General features: G+C 55.9%; 2 protein-coding genes across 7 annotated transcripts in view; one reads left to right on the top strand and one right to left on the bottom strand.

Annotated features, from left to right (window-relative positions):
• Window positions 1-15,244, bottom strand: part of SLC5A10 (solute carrier family 5 member 10) — a 106,337-nt gene that overhangs the window by 27,164 nt on the left and 63,929 nt on the right. The window lies entirely within an intron of this gene.
• Window positions 6,653-15,244, top strand: part of FAM83G (family with sequence similarity 83 member G) — a 39,218-nt gene continuing 30,626 nt past the window's right edge. Inside the window, exon 1 of one of the 3 annotated variants that reach the window (XM_075899777.1) lies at window positions 6,653-7,983. In XM_075899777.1, the coding sequence (XP_075755892.1) occupies window positions 7,495-7,983 (489 nt within the window). In that variant the 5' untranslated portion in view covers window positions 6,653-7,494. The remainder of the gene's footprint in view (window positions 7,984-15,244) is intronic. The other 2 variants (XM_075899776.1, XM_075899775.1) reach the window with 2 other exon arrangements.

The following is a 15,244-nucleotide window of genomic DNA, read 5'->3' as shown; positions in this document are numbered from 1 at the left end:
AATGAAGCATCAACCACAATAAGGCTCTGCCCACTGGCTGCTTCATTCACCAATGTGAATTGCAAGCAGGCATTTCCGCAGTCTCATGCTAGCCCAAGATTTACAGACAGAGCCTTTCGGGGGCAGGGAGGCAAAGTGACTGGCTCATGGTCACACATCCTGCCAGTGGCGGAGCTAGGAACCGGCCCCAGCCCCCTGGTGTGTTGATGCTGCCTTTTGCAATTCCCAGTTTTGTTTCAGAGGAAGAGCTAATGACTAAGCAGAGTGGCTTGTGCTCTATATGACATCACCCTTTGCTCCTGCCTGCCTCGGGAGGTCTCCCGTTCGACAACTCTGCGAGTTTGCTGAAAGCCGAGTGGTTCACAACCCAGAGGTCCCAATGCCGGGCGCAGGGAAGGGAAGATTTGAGCTAACCAGGAAACGCAGCCCTGGCTGTCTCTCTCAGCTGCAGGCAGAGGAGGGCAAGTGGAAGTAGATCTGGGTGAGGACGAGGAAGGATTTAAGGGCCCAACCCTGAGGACTCACTGATAGAGCTCTCATTGATTTCAATAGGGTAGGGTCATGGCGAGTCTAGGGAGGGGAGGGCATTGTGTTCTGTGTCCCTGAAAGCTGACTGTGAGGATGGCCACTCAGGAGAGATTCAAATGCTGCCCAGCTGATTAGCAGAGCTGACAGCGTGTGTTTCTACTGGTGGTGCACATCTGCACATGCTTTGGTGCACGCAACAAAATTTATTCCACACATAGAGGGGGCATTGGTTGTGTCCACAGGGCTAGTGCACGGCCCAGCTTGTGTGAGCCCACACAGAACTAAAGGGGCTCTGTTGTCCTCCCTCGGGCTAGCCATGAGGCTGCTCCTGGGTCATCAATCCAGTGGAGGCAAAAGAAATAATAATTCCTGAGAACCAAACTCCTGAGCTGCAGCTGCCTGGCCCAGCCTGGCCATTCCCGTCCCAAACCAAGAGGCGCTGAGTGTGGCTGAGCGAGCGATCGCTCAGGGCAGCAGCACCGCAGCAGTGGGTGGAAGACAGCTGATTACAATGCTCATCTGGGCTGTACCAGCCAGGCAGGCCCCCGCCCTGGCTCTCTGCGGCCATGTGGGTGGCTAATCAAATCATCTTCCTAAGTAATCGGTGTGTGTCTGACACGCCCCTGGGCGTTCCGAGCCTTAACAAAGACAGGCCGATGCCAAACCGACTGCAGCCCGGAGCATCGGACTAGCTGGACAGCCAGACCACGGGGGCCTTTCAATGGGGGGGCAGGTTGAGCCCCACAGTTGCAGGCAGTGACTGAAACCAAACGTGGAGCCAGGCCCTCTGCTGATGCAAAATAGCACAGCCCCCTTGACTTCCAACCCACGTTCTCCACCAAAGCCGGGAAGGGCTCCACCCCCATTCTCACCCATGAGCATCTAAAGGAAAGTGTCCTGTCCCACACTGGAGTGTTTCGATACCCAATGAACAGGTTAGACCACAAGGAGGTGATCTGAGCAGCCAGCTGTAGAATTGGGCTCCAGACGTCTGTTGAACTTTCAAACAATCCCCTCCATGTTGTTCCTTCCAGGATTGCCAGGTTTTCACCAGGAGCATGGCAATTTAAAGGCGCAGCGACTTTTTTTTTTTTTTTTGCTCAACAAGTTTGGTCTCCTGGGTTTTTTTGCTCAACCAATTTTTTCCCGCCATGTTTGGATTTTTTTGTGAAAGTATCTGGCAACCCTAGGAGCCCCCCATAACCATCCACAAAGCTTCCTCCTCCTCCACATCTCTCCTTTGCCAGGAAGCCTCCCAAACACTTGCTAGGTTGCTGGTCTCTACCTCACTGAGCAGTAGGGACTCTCTGATTCCTTGTACATCTCTCTGTCTGCCTGCGTCCACCAGCTGTCCCTTGTCTTAGACTGGAAGGGCTTTGGGGCAGCCTGGCAAATACAGCACAGCACAGTCCCGGTTTAAACTTGGGGCTTCTATGCGTAATACCGAGAGGTGGGACCTCTGGAGCTTAGTGCATGAGCTTTGACTGCTTGAGCTAAAAGCCAGCTGGCTCTCGGCGAAGGCTGTAGAGCAAATTCATTGTGTCTCTCTGGAAGTGGTCTCAGAAGCACTCCCTGGATCAGTGAACCACAGCCAGCAGGTGTGTGAGTTACACGTGCACTACGGAAATACAAATAATTAAGAATAACACCATCAAATGCACCCTTGGTTAACTAACTCCATAGAAAAGAACAAGCAATCCTGTAGCACCTTTGGCCTGGTCTACCTACAGCGGAAAGTCGAATTAAGATACGTTAATTATGTAGCTGGAGCCCACTTATCTAAAATTGAGTTTCTGCGCCGTCCACGCAGCGGGGAGGTTGACGGGAGTAGGCTTCCCTTACTCCTTGTGAGGAACAGGAATCCTGGCACCAACAGGGGTGCCTTCTGAGTTCGATTTAGTGGGTCTTTACAAGACCTGCTAAATCAATCCCCAGACGATGGACCGTGGCATTGTCGATCTTCCGCATAGTGCGGACATGTCCTTAGAGACTAACAAATACATTCGATCATGAGTTCTCATGGGTAACACTCACTTCATCCCTTTACCCGTCGTACAATATATTTGTTAGAAGAGGGACGGGCAAGAGGCTGCCAGTGGGCCAGATCCGGTTTGCCAAGCCGCCGGATCTGGCCTGCAGCCGCCTCACCAGAACCCTGAGGTAGAGAGCAGCTCACACTTTAAAAAGCCAGCTGTTCTCTGCTCTGGATGGCTGGGGAGGGAGGGGGGAGACTTTTCATGCTGTTCCCGCCTCAGCCAGGAGCAAAATAGCTCCGCTCCCATTGGCCAATCTTTCTGTTTCTGGCCAACAGGAGCTGAGAACTTTTGCTGGAAGCAGAAGCAATGCAGGAAGCTTTCTCCCTCCCTCTCCATCCCCCCTCCCCCTCATGCCCAGAGCAGAGTCACCTGGAGCAGTGAGCAGACAATCTGCCTCATGTTTCTGCAGGTAAGTGCCTCCAGTCTCTGGCACCCCACCCCCTCTCGCCCTTCCAATTACCTTCTCCCAGGCCACAGCTCCCTCCCGGAGCCTGTACCCCCTCCTACACCTCTCCCCCAGGCCAGAATCTTCTCCTGCACCCATACCCCATTCCAGGCCCTGCACCCCAATCCCTTGCCCCAGGTCACCACCCAAACCCTCTGCACCCCCTTCACCCAGGTCACAACACCCTCCCAAACCTGGCACACCCTCCACGCAGAGCCGGCCCAAGCTACAGGCTGACCAGGCTACTGCCCGGGGCGCCCCATTGTAGGGAGTGCCACGCAGGGCTGCCGGACCGGGCGGGGGCAGGGCCGTGCATGCGCCAGGCGCCTGGGGGCAGGGCCGCGCACGCGCCGCACTCCCAGGGACGGCGCTGCACTCCTGGGGCCCAGGGCGCACGAATGGCTCGAGCCAGCCCTGCCTGCAAGAGACCCTTCTCCAGGCCAAAATCCTCTCCTGCACCCATATCCCCTAGTGGATCATGCACTCCAAGGCTGTGTCTAGACTGGCCAGTTTTTCCGGAAAATCAGCTGCTTTTCTGGAAAAACTTGCCAGCTGTCTACACTGGCCGCTTGACTTTCCACAAAAGCACTGACTTCCTGCTGTCAAAAATCAGTGCTTCTTGCGGAAATACGATGCTGCTCCCGTTCAGGCAAAAGTCCAAAGGGCCAGTGTAGACAGCTCAGATTTGTTTTCCGCAAAAAAGCTCCGATCGCGAAAATGGCGATCGGGGCTTTTTTGCGCAAAAGCGCGTCTAGATTGGCACGGACGCTTTTCCACAAAAAGTGCTCATGCAGAAAAGCATCCGTGCCAATCTAGATGCTCTGTTCCGAAAATGCTTTTAACGGAAAACTTTTCCATTAAAAGCATTTCCGGAAAATCATGCCAGTCTAGACACAGCCCATATCCCTGCCCCAGACCACAGCCTCCTCCTTCACCCAAACTCCCTCTCACACCCCTCATCTTCTCCTGTACCCCAGTCTCCTATCTCAAGTTCCCTCCTGCACCCAACCTCCGTCCCAGACTGCACACCCCCTTCACAGAAGTGCGGCCCTTCACCACGTGTCAAAATCTCGGAGTGGCCCCCCATTAAAAACGATTGCCCGCCTCTGTGCTAGACTCTAAGGTGCCACCGGACTGCGTGTTGTTTTTAAAGTTACAGGCTCACACGGCGACCCCTCTGAGACTTCTTACCGCCAGATAGTACAGCACATTCAGGCTTGAAGCCACAGGCCAGATGCTCAGGGATTTCGCCAGATCTGCTTCACGCGAGTGACAGTCGAAATGTGCACTTCTTCTCCTGTTGATAGTTCCTTCAAATAGGCCCTTTCCTGACAGCATGGTGGTCCCTTTTTAGGTTTTATGCACGGATGGATCCTTGACTCTTCCCCTTAGCAGCTGGTCCAATAAAAGGCATTACAGCCTCTAACCTGTGAGCTGTATTCATTGCAATGTTTCCAACCCCACACCCCTGCTCCTTAAAAGTCTCTGCTCACGTACATGGATAGTCAATACAGCAAAAGAGCCACCGGGCCCCAGTCTGACCTGATTTATGTGGGTGACGTACCAATGCACTCAAGTGGTGTTGTACACTCAATTGCAACAGCTTTAGACTCCACCCCTGACAAGAAATACAGGGCCCCGATTCAGTAAACTAGAGGTGGTCAACTTGTTACAGGCAAACAGCCAAAATAGTTGTGCATATAGCACAAAGAGCTAGGGAGGAAAAATTGTCGAGCCAAAAAAAAAAAAAAAAAAGGACTGTCCCTTTAAGAAACACAATGAAAGGCTTTTTCGCCACATCAGGCTCCCGCCAGCTGCCACCATCTTGAAGACGCCATTCTGAATGGCCACGCCGGATGCCACTGGGAGCTGGGAGCTATTTTCAGGGGCGTGGGGGCAGCTTCGCGAGCTGCATTTTTGGGGGGAGGAGAGCTGCATGCGGCTCACGAGTCATCGGTTGGCCACGGCTGCAGTAAGCTATTTAAGCATGGGCCTATTTGAAAGCCCATGTGCAAGCCCATTAAAGGCCTTTATGTCCACATAAAAAAGGTTCGGTGCCAGTCCCAAAGTGTTCGTGGTGCCCGGCTGAGTCGGGGCTGCAAGGGAAACAGGGGGCCCATCACGACAACTCCGGCTACTTTATTGTCTTACGGTGGTTTTGTAGCAGCCACACTTTGTGTGTTAAGGTAGCATGAGAAGCCCTGTCTAAGATCAGTCTCTCTGTGCTAGGTGCAGTACAGAAAAAGGGCCTACACCAGAGAGTTTGCACTCCAACCACTGAATGCAGACTGAAAAGGCAAGTGAAAGGAAATAATTCCCCCCCTTGTTTACAGATCGCGAACTAGAGGCAGGATTTCCAGTCTTCTGCCCGAGGGGCAAGAAATTCTCATAGAACTGCTAAGGGAACTGACTGGGCAGCTCGTTACATGGGTGAGTTATTTGAAAGTGCTCACATGGGACACCCCAGATCCTCAAGCCACCACCATCCGGTTGGGTTCCTCACTGGCAGCCTGCCTAGATCAGAGCAGAAGGGGCTGGTGTGTTTTCCCAGGGGCGCAGCGCATCTAAACGCCCCATTCCTTGACCACATGGCCATTGCCACCGGTGGTACCCTGTAAAAGCATCGGCCCCGTGTCCCACGCTCTATGGGGGAGGGGGCCAGATGTGGACAGCATGAGGCAATGTGAGCTCCTCACTTCTGAATCTAGAATCTTTGCAGCTCGGGGGACCCGGGGCGACAGGATGTTTTGTCCTAGAACATGGACCAAAATGACTGACACCGCTGTGCACCCAAATCGACTTCTCTGGCATTGATGGAGTCACATCAGCCTCAGAGTGACCCCTGGAATAATGCTGGATTTACACTGCTGTGAGAACTTGACCGGGATTCTGAAATCCCTTAGAGTCAGCTAAATTCAATGGGCTTGGTGTGTGAGACAGTTCCGGTTTGTCATTGTCTATTAACGAAGTCTGGGTCTTTTTCTTTCTTTCTCCCAATTGTGCACATAACTTTGCTGCCGCAAGTTCTGGGAAGCACATGAACTTGTAGCCCCTGTTTGAGGCGGGCTATAGCGACTAGCTCGGGGAGGTGCTCTGTTAGCTCCGTTGACAAGGACTCATCCTGTTCACCCTGGGTGCCAGGGTTGCTGTCAGGGCTGGCAGTGGTTAACAGCAGGGGTTAACATGCACAGCCAATCAGAAGATGGGGCGGGTGGGCTCCAGAGAAAAAATGGATTTTTTTTTTCATTATTTTTTAAATGAAACCCCAAAAGCATTTGCCAACTAGGGATGTTAAATTGCAGGTAATTGTGTAAACACGTCACGACTGAAAAAGTCACACGGTTACATGCACTCACAGCCGGCTCCCCGAGAGCCGGTGAACACGGCTCCTGGTGAGCCGGCTGCCCCCCTCTCCCTGTTGCTGCCTCTGATACAGGAGCAAGAGTGTGAGCAGACCCAGACACGTCCCTTCTCCTTTGCCTTGGGGAAGGCGAGATCTAGGACGTAGCAAAAGCAGGAGCTGTGCCATGCAGCTGAATCAGCTTCCTGCTCACCCCCCATCTTGCCCAGGGCTGGCTTTGCAGGCATGTGTGCACTGCATTGCTGAAGGAGTTAACGGCTCAGGCTGCAGATATGAGGAATGTTTGAAGACAGCAGCATGTGATTGCAGGTGGGGCAGGGCGGAGCTATGAATCATTCTCCCCCCCCTCTTCTTTTCCCTTCTTGCTGTTACCTGTCCATCTCCACACTGCCTACCGGCAAGAGCCCAGCACAAATCCAGCTAGCAGCCCCCGGGAACGCTGGAGAAACTGACCAGGAAGCAACAGGCAGGATTTTGCAGCAGTGAAACTGATCAGCTTGATCCCATTCGGGGAATTTCAGATCCAGAAAGGGACGGCGAAAGAGAGGAAGAATCAGACTGAGAAATCCCCCACCCCCAGCTGCTGCCCATCCGATTTCCTGGATTTTTTAAAAACTGTTATTTTCTTTTGTATTTTATTTTACTTTCTACGCTCACTGCGGGACAGGGCAGGCGGCGAGAAGGAAGTGGCCCTGGTGCTAGAGAATTCAAAGGGATTGTGCCATTATCACAGCGCCCGTGCGTGTGAGCGTCGCCTCTCACCCGGCTTACGGAACCGGAAAGCTGGGAGCCAGGAGCTGAATTGGTTTTCCTCAGGTTTACTCTGGCACGGAGGCCACCTGGGCTGGGCAGAGCCGATGAGTAAAGGAGAAACGTGGCGTGAGTGGAAATAACCAAAGACGCAGGAGACCTGAGGCAGAGCGAGTGAGCGCTTTGTGGAGAAACAGCCAGCCGGAGCAGGGCGAGCGGGACCCTCTGCTGTGTCTAGCACAGGAAGGAGAAAAAAACCCATCCTTAAGTTATTTAAAAACTGGGAAATAATTCACTTCTTATTTATTGTCGGGGGGTAGCGTTCGCTGGTGTCGAAGGCTCCCTTCAGTGACTGACTCTGTGTGCCAGGGGCCATGGCTCTCTCTCAGGTGCAGTGTCTGGACAACAGCCACGTCAACTGGCGATCCAGCGAGTCCAAGCCGGAGTTCTTCTACAGCGAGGAGCAGCGGCTGGCCCTGGAAGCGCTGGTCTCCAAGGGGCCAGAGGCCTTCTACGAGGTCCTCAAGAAAGAGAACATTCGGGACTTCCTCTCCGAGCTGGAGCTCAAAAAGATCACGGAGTCGGTGGAAACATACGACCCGGGGTCGGAGTACATCCCGCGCCCCGGGGGCGGGGACAGCGACGGGGACTGCGCCAGCCAAGGGGGCCCGGGAGAGCTGGCGCCCTCCTTGGAGTACTGGCCCCAGCGATCCGACCGCTCCATCCCGCAGCTGGACCTGGGCTGGCCCGAGTCCGTGGCCTACCGGGGGGTCACCAGGGCCATGGTGTACATGCAGCCGCCCATCGACGGGCAGGCGCACATCAAGGAGGTGGTGAGGAAGATGATCGTCCAGGCTCAGAAGGTGAGGTGCACATGGGTCGGTAGGGCGGGCGGGAGCTCACTTAGCTATCCAGAGTGGGGCCAGATCCCAAAGTCCTCCTCAGCCAGGCTCCCCTCCCTTCCCTCCAAGGGAGGCCTGGCTGAGTGGAGGGGCCTGCCCAAATGGATCATCCGTTCTTCCTCACCTCATTATGCTTCACACCCCTGCTTATGGCTCCGATACTGCCGCCGGCGAGGAAATGAGTAAGAAGCCTGATCTGGCTTCCTCTGGAACCGATGGGCCCCTCTCCACTGACTTCCCAGGAGCTGGTCGGGGCCCTCGGGAATGCAGAGGTTGCAGGGCCCAGGAAACACCAACTAGCTGAGCTGCGTCCTCGCCCCAAGCCCAAGGGATCAGCTTTCCTTGGGTGATTATCTCCAGGACACCAGGTAACTGTGCCTGCAGAGCACAAGAGGCCCAGGTCAGCCCTGGTGCGATCAGGAGGGATTAATAAGACTGGGACTTTTCAGCTTGGAAAAGAGACGGCTAAGGGGGGGGGGGTGAGAGAGGGCTATAAAATCCTGGCTATTGTGGAGAATGTAAATAAGGAAAAGTTATTAATTGCTCCCATAACACAAGGACTAGGGGTCCCCACATGAAATTAATCAGGAGCAGGTTTAAGACAAGCAAAAGGAAGTATTTCTTCCCACATTGCACAACCTGTGGAACTCCTTGCCAGAGGATGTTGTGAAGACCAGGACTTTAACAGGATTCAAAAAAGAGCGAGATAAGTTCATGGAGGACAGGTCCATCAATGGCGATTAGCCAGGCTGGGCAGAGATGACGTCCCTAGCCTCTGTCAGAAGCTGGGAATGGGTGACGGGACGGACAGCAGGGCTGACCGCCACCACGAGGAGGGGCCTAGCTCTGCCTCAGAGAGGGCGGGGCTGATGGCGGAAAGGGTGGGGCCTAGGGCAGTCAACCCTTAGCGCCACCGAGACTGCAGCGCTGGCCTCTCCCCAGCTCTGAAAGCCACTCTGAGCGGCGCTCCAGCGCTCCCGTGGCAGTTCAAAGGGGCCCGGGGCCCCTGCTGCCGCAGTGCAGTGGGCCCCTGTGCAGTTCCCCGCCGTCGGCGGGCCTGGGGGGGGGTCACTTGATGGTTCCCTGTTCTGGTCACTCCCTCTGGGGCCCCTGGCGTTGGTCAGAGGACGGGACACTGGGCTAGCTGGACCTAGGGTCTGACCCAGTCTGGCCGTTCCGATGCCCAGCTGAAGGCTGCTGGTATTGCACCCGCTTGCCTTCGCCAGTCTTTCTGCCAGTCTTCGTCACCTGCACGAGGCCAAGGGCGGATGCAGAACCGATTCGCGGTTTGATCACAACCGACCGGCGCCCCCGGCCGCCGTTCAGGGAGCTTCGACGCGGGTCCCAGCCCCGCTTGTGTCCAGCCTTTGCAGAAACGAGAGCGCGCCGCGGCGCTGCGTCTCCGCCTTTCACCGCGCTCCATCGTCATCTCGAGAGAGACAGAGCCACCGTACGCCGGGGGGAGGGGCAGGGAATGGCCAGTGGAGAAGTCGTCACCTGGAGATGGAGGACTGGCCCAGGCCGGGACTTTCCCCGGAGGGGGGTTGGGATGGAAGCAGGTAGAACAGGTATGTCTAAGGAAACGAGGGCTGTGTATCGAGGGCCTCCCGTGATCAGCCTGCGGAAGGACCCTCCAAATGAATGCTGGGACTGAGCAGGCGCTGAGCCTCGTGTCCTACCACGTATGGAGACTTCGGCTCTGCCCCTGCCTGGCTGCATGGCTCCAGGCTCCTCACAGAGCCTGCGCTTTCAACCGTGACCCCAGCGTTCGGTGCCACCCCACCGGGGGTAATGGATTTGCATGACTGCGCCGCGTTCCCCTCTCCAGCGAGAGCTGGGGCAGGGGCTTTGCCGCCTCGGAAAAGTAGGTCCAGGTATCTCCGGGGCGGCCCCCAAATCAGTGCCCACTTTGACAGATATTGGGCTTGGCCTGTCCCTGCCTCAGTGTCCCCCTGGCTCCTCCTCAACCCCCTCCCCCCGGCCTTTGGGCTGGGGTGACAGAGGAGGGCCATGGAAGTGTGGAAGCTCTTCCAGCTGAGATGCGCACACAGAGCCTTCTCCACACGCCACACCCCACAGGCCACAGGGATCAGCAACTGCAGAGGATGCATCCCCGTGTCCTGACGGGACCTTGTCCCGAGCGTTTGCCTGCCCCCCAGCTTGTCTCTCCCAATCAGGACAGGGAGTCTGGGAGCTCCTCTGAAACCTTAGAGCCCAACCGGAATAGCAGCCAATCTCCCTCCAGCTATAACCCGCAGCGAGAGCCTCTTCCAGGCCTCATGGCCAGAGGGCTGGGTATTTGGAGGGCGGGTTTCCAGCAGGCCCGGTAACAAGCAGAGAACATGCTTGGAGAACAAGTCTGGACCCGGTCAGAGCACGGGCTGGTGGGCGCGGCTGGGGCCTCGCTCCCTCAGACGTGCCGCGATCAGTCCACGCCGCCAGCCAAACGGCATCGGAAGCCGGCTGAGAGGGGAGCCATCTTTGAACCGGCTCAGGACGCGCTTCGGGTAGCAGGGCGGCTTTGCGCTGGAGCGGGCCTCAGCCTGCTTGGCATGCGGGGAAGGACGTCACTTCGACCTTCCCCAGGCTAAGGGAGCCTGTTTCTCCCTCCCAGGCTTCTCCTCCCCGGCTGTCCTAGCAGCCGAGCAAAGAAAGGCTGGTTGAGGGGCCTTAAGAAAGAGGGGGTGTTTCCCATCCCCCTCCCCGGCACGCTCAGCTCTGACAGGAAGAGCGGAGGCTGCAGGAGGCTGCTCCAAGAGACGTCTTTGCCCTGCGCCCCACTATAAAGCTCTGTGGCCGGGCCCTAGCCCCCCCCTCCCCCAGGTGTGGAAAGCCAGGGCAGCGTTCGGTTCTCAGCCCGCAGGGTGGGGCTCCGCCAGGCGACCGAGCCCCTCTGACTTCTGCAGCCGACTCGCCTCCGGGGGTGAGGGAAGGGGAGCCCAGGGCTGCCTCGTGCCCAGCCACACTCTGGCTTGCGGGCCAGGGTGCTGGGTCGGTGACCCGGCCACGGGGCGCCCAAGGAGGGGCAAAGCATGAGGCCAGGGAGGGCTCGGAGCCGGTGCTGCCCCCACTGGGCCACGCGCTGCTGAGCCCGTCGCTGACTTGGGCACAGGCAGGGCCCAGTCGTGTGGTGCTCTCGAGCTCTCTGATCGCCACATGGCAGAGGGAGATGAAATGCGGGATGAAAGGACGCAGGCGAAGCATCACCTTACTGGCAGTGAGAATGCCTTGTCTTTGGGCAGGGGGTGCAGGGCAGGCCAGCTGGGGAAAGCAATCCGCAGCCCCGCCCCTTCTGCCAGAGGCCCCGCCCCTTCTGCCGGAGGCCCCGCCCCTTCTGCCACCTTTCCTCCTCACTGTGGAGCCAAACCTGGCCCCCACCTCAGGTTACTGCCCCCCAGGCCCTTTAATCTCCCCTACCCCTGTCCCGATTCCTGGGCAGCTCTGCCGCCACCTCAGCCCGCCTGGGTGGCCACAGAGCCAGGCAGCCCGGAGAGCCAGGCACAGTGTAGGCAGTTTTTGGAAGGCAGTATCTCCCCTTGCCCATGTCTTTGGCCTGGCCCAGAGCCCCTAACTCCGGCTCACACACTCCCTGCTGGCTCTGCATTCTCATCACTTCCCCGGACCCACCTCCCAGGACGGCCCCACCCCCCAGACTTCCCTGGGCAGCTGATTCGGTCCACAGTCCCGTCCCAGACCCCTTCATCTGACTGCTGGAAGCGGCCTGTCTGATCGGGACGTTGCTGCCGTGTTTCATTGTGTCCAGCCATCTCCCTGCCACCATCCCTGGTGCGCGTGTAGGGATGGACCAAGCGCTTCACAGGACTGGCCAGGCCCACCACTGCCTGTCCCGCCCGCCGTGCTCCCAGGGAGGGGAAATAAAGCGGCTGCTGCCGCCAGAGGAACGAGGCACGGTGGGGGACAGCAGCCTGCCGATTCAGTGCCTTTCTAGGGAGCCAAGTCTGCTCGGAAGTGGCCAGGGAGTGGGAGAGACGGGCCGTGTGCTGCCGTAACTCAAGGCACGCGCTAGGGCTCAGAAGATGTGGGGTCTGTTCCCTGCAGTGCCATGACACCCTTGGGCAAGTCATGTCCCTCCCGTGCCTCAGTTTCCCCCAGCTGTAAAACGGAGCCACTGAGGCTAATTACCCACAAGGGGGGTGTTGTGAGGCTCTGTTCAATACCCTCTTGTGAGGGGCTTTGAGATCCTGGGATGGAAGGTGCTCAAAAAGCAATGAGGACTTTTAGTCTACAAATAACTGGATTTCCCTGGCCAATCTACCGCTTGTGCCGCTGAGACAGTGTGATGGAAAGGGCTGGAACTCCACTTTCAGTTGCTGTCTCTGCCACGTTAGCCGGGCCAGACCTGGTCTCCTCCATCCCCGCAGCTGCTGCTTTTAACCGTGAGGGGTTTTTTCTCGCTGTCTGCGGGCTTTATATCATCTGGGTCACCCACTGATGAAAAAAGCGCTACCAGGCATTGTACCTACCCCATCTGGAATTTCCTATTACGTCCAACATGACGGTCTCCTGCCGACAGCTTGTTGCTGCATGTTCTGGGAGGGCACTGCCCCGCAGCTGGCTCGTAAGCAGCTGGGAAGCACGACTACATTTCTTTCCCTGGCTTAGGAGAGCGATCCCTCGGGCAGCCTCAGCCCTGAGTCTGAATCCCAGCTGCAAGTGTGGCCCGGTAGGTAGGTAGGTAAGAAGGAAGGAAGGAAGGAAAAGAGAAGACCCCAACAACAAAGCGAAGCGCGGGGTTGCCAGTTGCGTACATACGAGCAAAGTTCCTCTGACATCCTTACTGAGGAAGGTGCAGCCTGGCACACACATCAGCAGGGCCATCGGTTTAATTTGCCTGCTGCATGTGCTGCCTGGTGACCATACCCCCCTTCCACTGGGTTTCTATTACCTAGCGAAATCTCCTTTGGTGGAGGGGGAAGCAACTTGCCTTCTCAAGAGGAACTCGGGCTATTCTGATGACAGCTCCACAGAGCTTGAACAGTGCATCTGTCTGTGCAGACTCAGTCTGACGGTGGGGAGGCAGGCCCACCAGAAGCTCGCACAGCAGGATCCGGAGCCGGGTGGAAGCAGGGTGGTGTTGTCTAGTGGTTATGGGAAGGGAATCAGGACTAAAGCCTACAAATGCAGAGGAGTTGGCAGGATCGGGGGCATTTTGCCATGTAGACTAATGCCTTCCCGCTTCCCCAGGGCTGAGCCGGCATCTGCTGAAGGTAGGGAAAATAAAGAAGGGGGCTGAAGGTAGGGAGGTGGGGTGGGTCCCAGAGGCCTAATGGGTAAGGCATCAGCAGACTAAACAGGAGAGAATGGTGGCGGGGATTCAGGACTCCTGATCTCTGTTCCTATCTCCAGATGGGACTGTCCCCTAGTGATGAAAGCAAAGGAAGGAACACAGGACCTTGATTCTCTTCCCAGCTCTGCTAGTGACTTGGTGAACGACCTTGTGCCTCAGTCCCCCGAGCTGTACAATGGGGATAACAGAGACACACGCCAGAGGCAATGTTCAGCTTAGTTTCAGGGCAGGATTCAGGTTCGAGAACTTGCCACGGCTACAGCAGCCCTAGGATTTGAGGCACTGACATCTCACGGATGCTCTCCAGAGCGTCTGACCCCAAGCAGCCTCGCTGGCACAAGAGTGTTCCCGTCCGGAATGGGGGGGATTCTTAAGCCAGCTGCTGTTTTCACAAGCCTGTGGCCCCATCAGAGCCGAAATCACAAACACGCTCAAAATGCTGGCCTAGGCCAAAACCACTTTTTGAATCAGAGTTTTCAGGACAGATTCCAGTTTGGCTCGTCTCTAGTATAATCGGCCGTATCTACTTGTCAAGGGAGTTGTGAGGATGAATTAACGTCTGTTTGCAGAATATATTGTAAGCCACTGATGAAAGCAGGAGAAGGGACACGTGATTAACGTTAGTCATTCCATTTATAGCTTTCCCAACACATTATTTCCCGGCTTGTGTGCTACTCTGGGCTGATAATAGATGCTCATTAAATAACCAGGCAGCAAGCCCAAATGCTGGCCTTTGATGATGCAGAAAGTAGGTTAATAAGAGCTCCAATTTCCCCTATAAAAATGAATCCCACAGTTCAACTGTTGATCAAAGCGTCCCAAAATGATTCTGACCTCCCTTGTGGACGCAGGCTTTGTATGTCACACAGCAATCAATGTCCATTAGACAGACGGTGAGCTGGAGACCTGCATCATAGAACCCTAGAACACTAGAACTGGGAGGCAACTCGAGAGATCACCAAGTCCAGTCCCCTGCATTCACGGCAGGACCAAGCACCATCGAAATCAGTGGTTCCCAGACTTTTTGGTGTCCTGCCCCCTTTTTGATTTTTGAGAAACCCTCACGCCTCTCCCTCTCCCCCCCAAATAGCAGCAAAACTTGAGATGGGATTTAGGGGTGTGTGTGTGGCTGGATCGCCTCGCACCCCCCCTGGAATTTCTGCATGCCCCCCAGAAGGGCACGCCCCCCAGTTTGGGAACCCATAGATCATCCCTGGTAGACGTCTATCCAACCTGCTTTTAAATATTTCCTGTGATGAAGATTCCACAACCTCCCTAGGCAATTTATTCCAGTGTTTAACCACCCTGGCAGGAAGTTTTTCCTAATATCCAACCTAAACCTCCCTTGCTGAAATTTAAGCCCATTGCTTCTTGTCCTGTCCTCAGAGGCCAAGGAGAACAATTTTTCTCCCTCCTCCTTGTAACGCCCTTTTAGGTACTTGGAAACTGCTATCCTGTCCCCTCTCAGCCTTCTCTTTTCCAAACTAAACAAGCCCAGTTCTTTCAGTCTTCCCTCCCCAATCATGTTTTCTAGACCTTTAAGCATTTTTGTTGCTCTTCTCTGGAAGTCCTCCAATTTCTCCACCTCTTTCTTGAAATGGGGCGCCCAGAACTGGACACAAGACTCCAACTGAGGCCTAATCAACACAGAGTAGAGCGGCAGAATGACTCCTCGTGTCTTGCTCACAACACTCCAGTTAATGCCTCCCAGATTCATGTTTGCTTTTTTTGCCACGGTGTCACACAGCTGACTCACATTTAGCTGGTGGTCCACTGTGACCCCTAGATCCCTTCCTGCAGGACTCCTTCCTATGCAAACACCCCCTTGTTTCTCAAGACCTCATCCATCCAAAAATGCTGCACCGCCACATGTTCTAAATAGCTCACCAGCACGCTGGGGCTGAGGGAAGATGA

Source organism: Pelodiscus sinensis, chromosome 16, assembly GCF_049634645.1.
Source record: "Pelodiscus sinensis isolate JC-2024 chromosome 16, ASM4963464v1, whole genome shotgun sequence".
Lineage (NCBI taxonomy): Eukaryota > Metazoa > Chordata > Testudines > Trionychidae > Pelodiscus > Pelodiscus sinensis.
The sequence above is the reverse complement of the archived record's forward strand: the minus strand, read 5'-3'. Positions and strand labels throughout refer to the sequence as shown.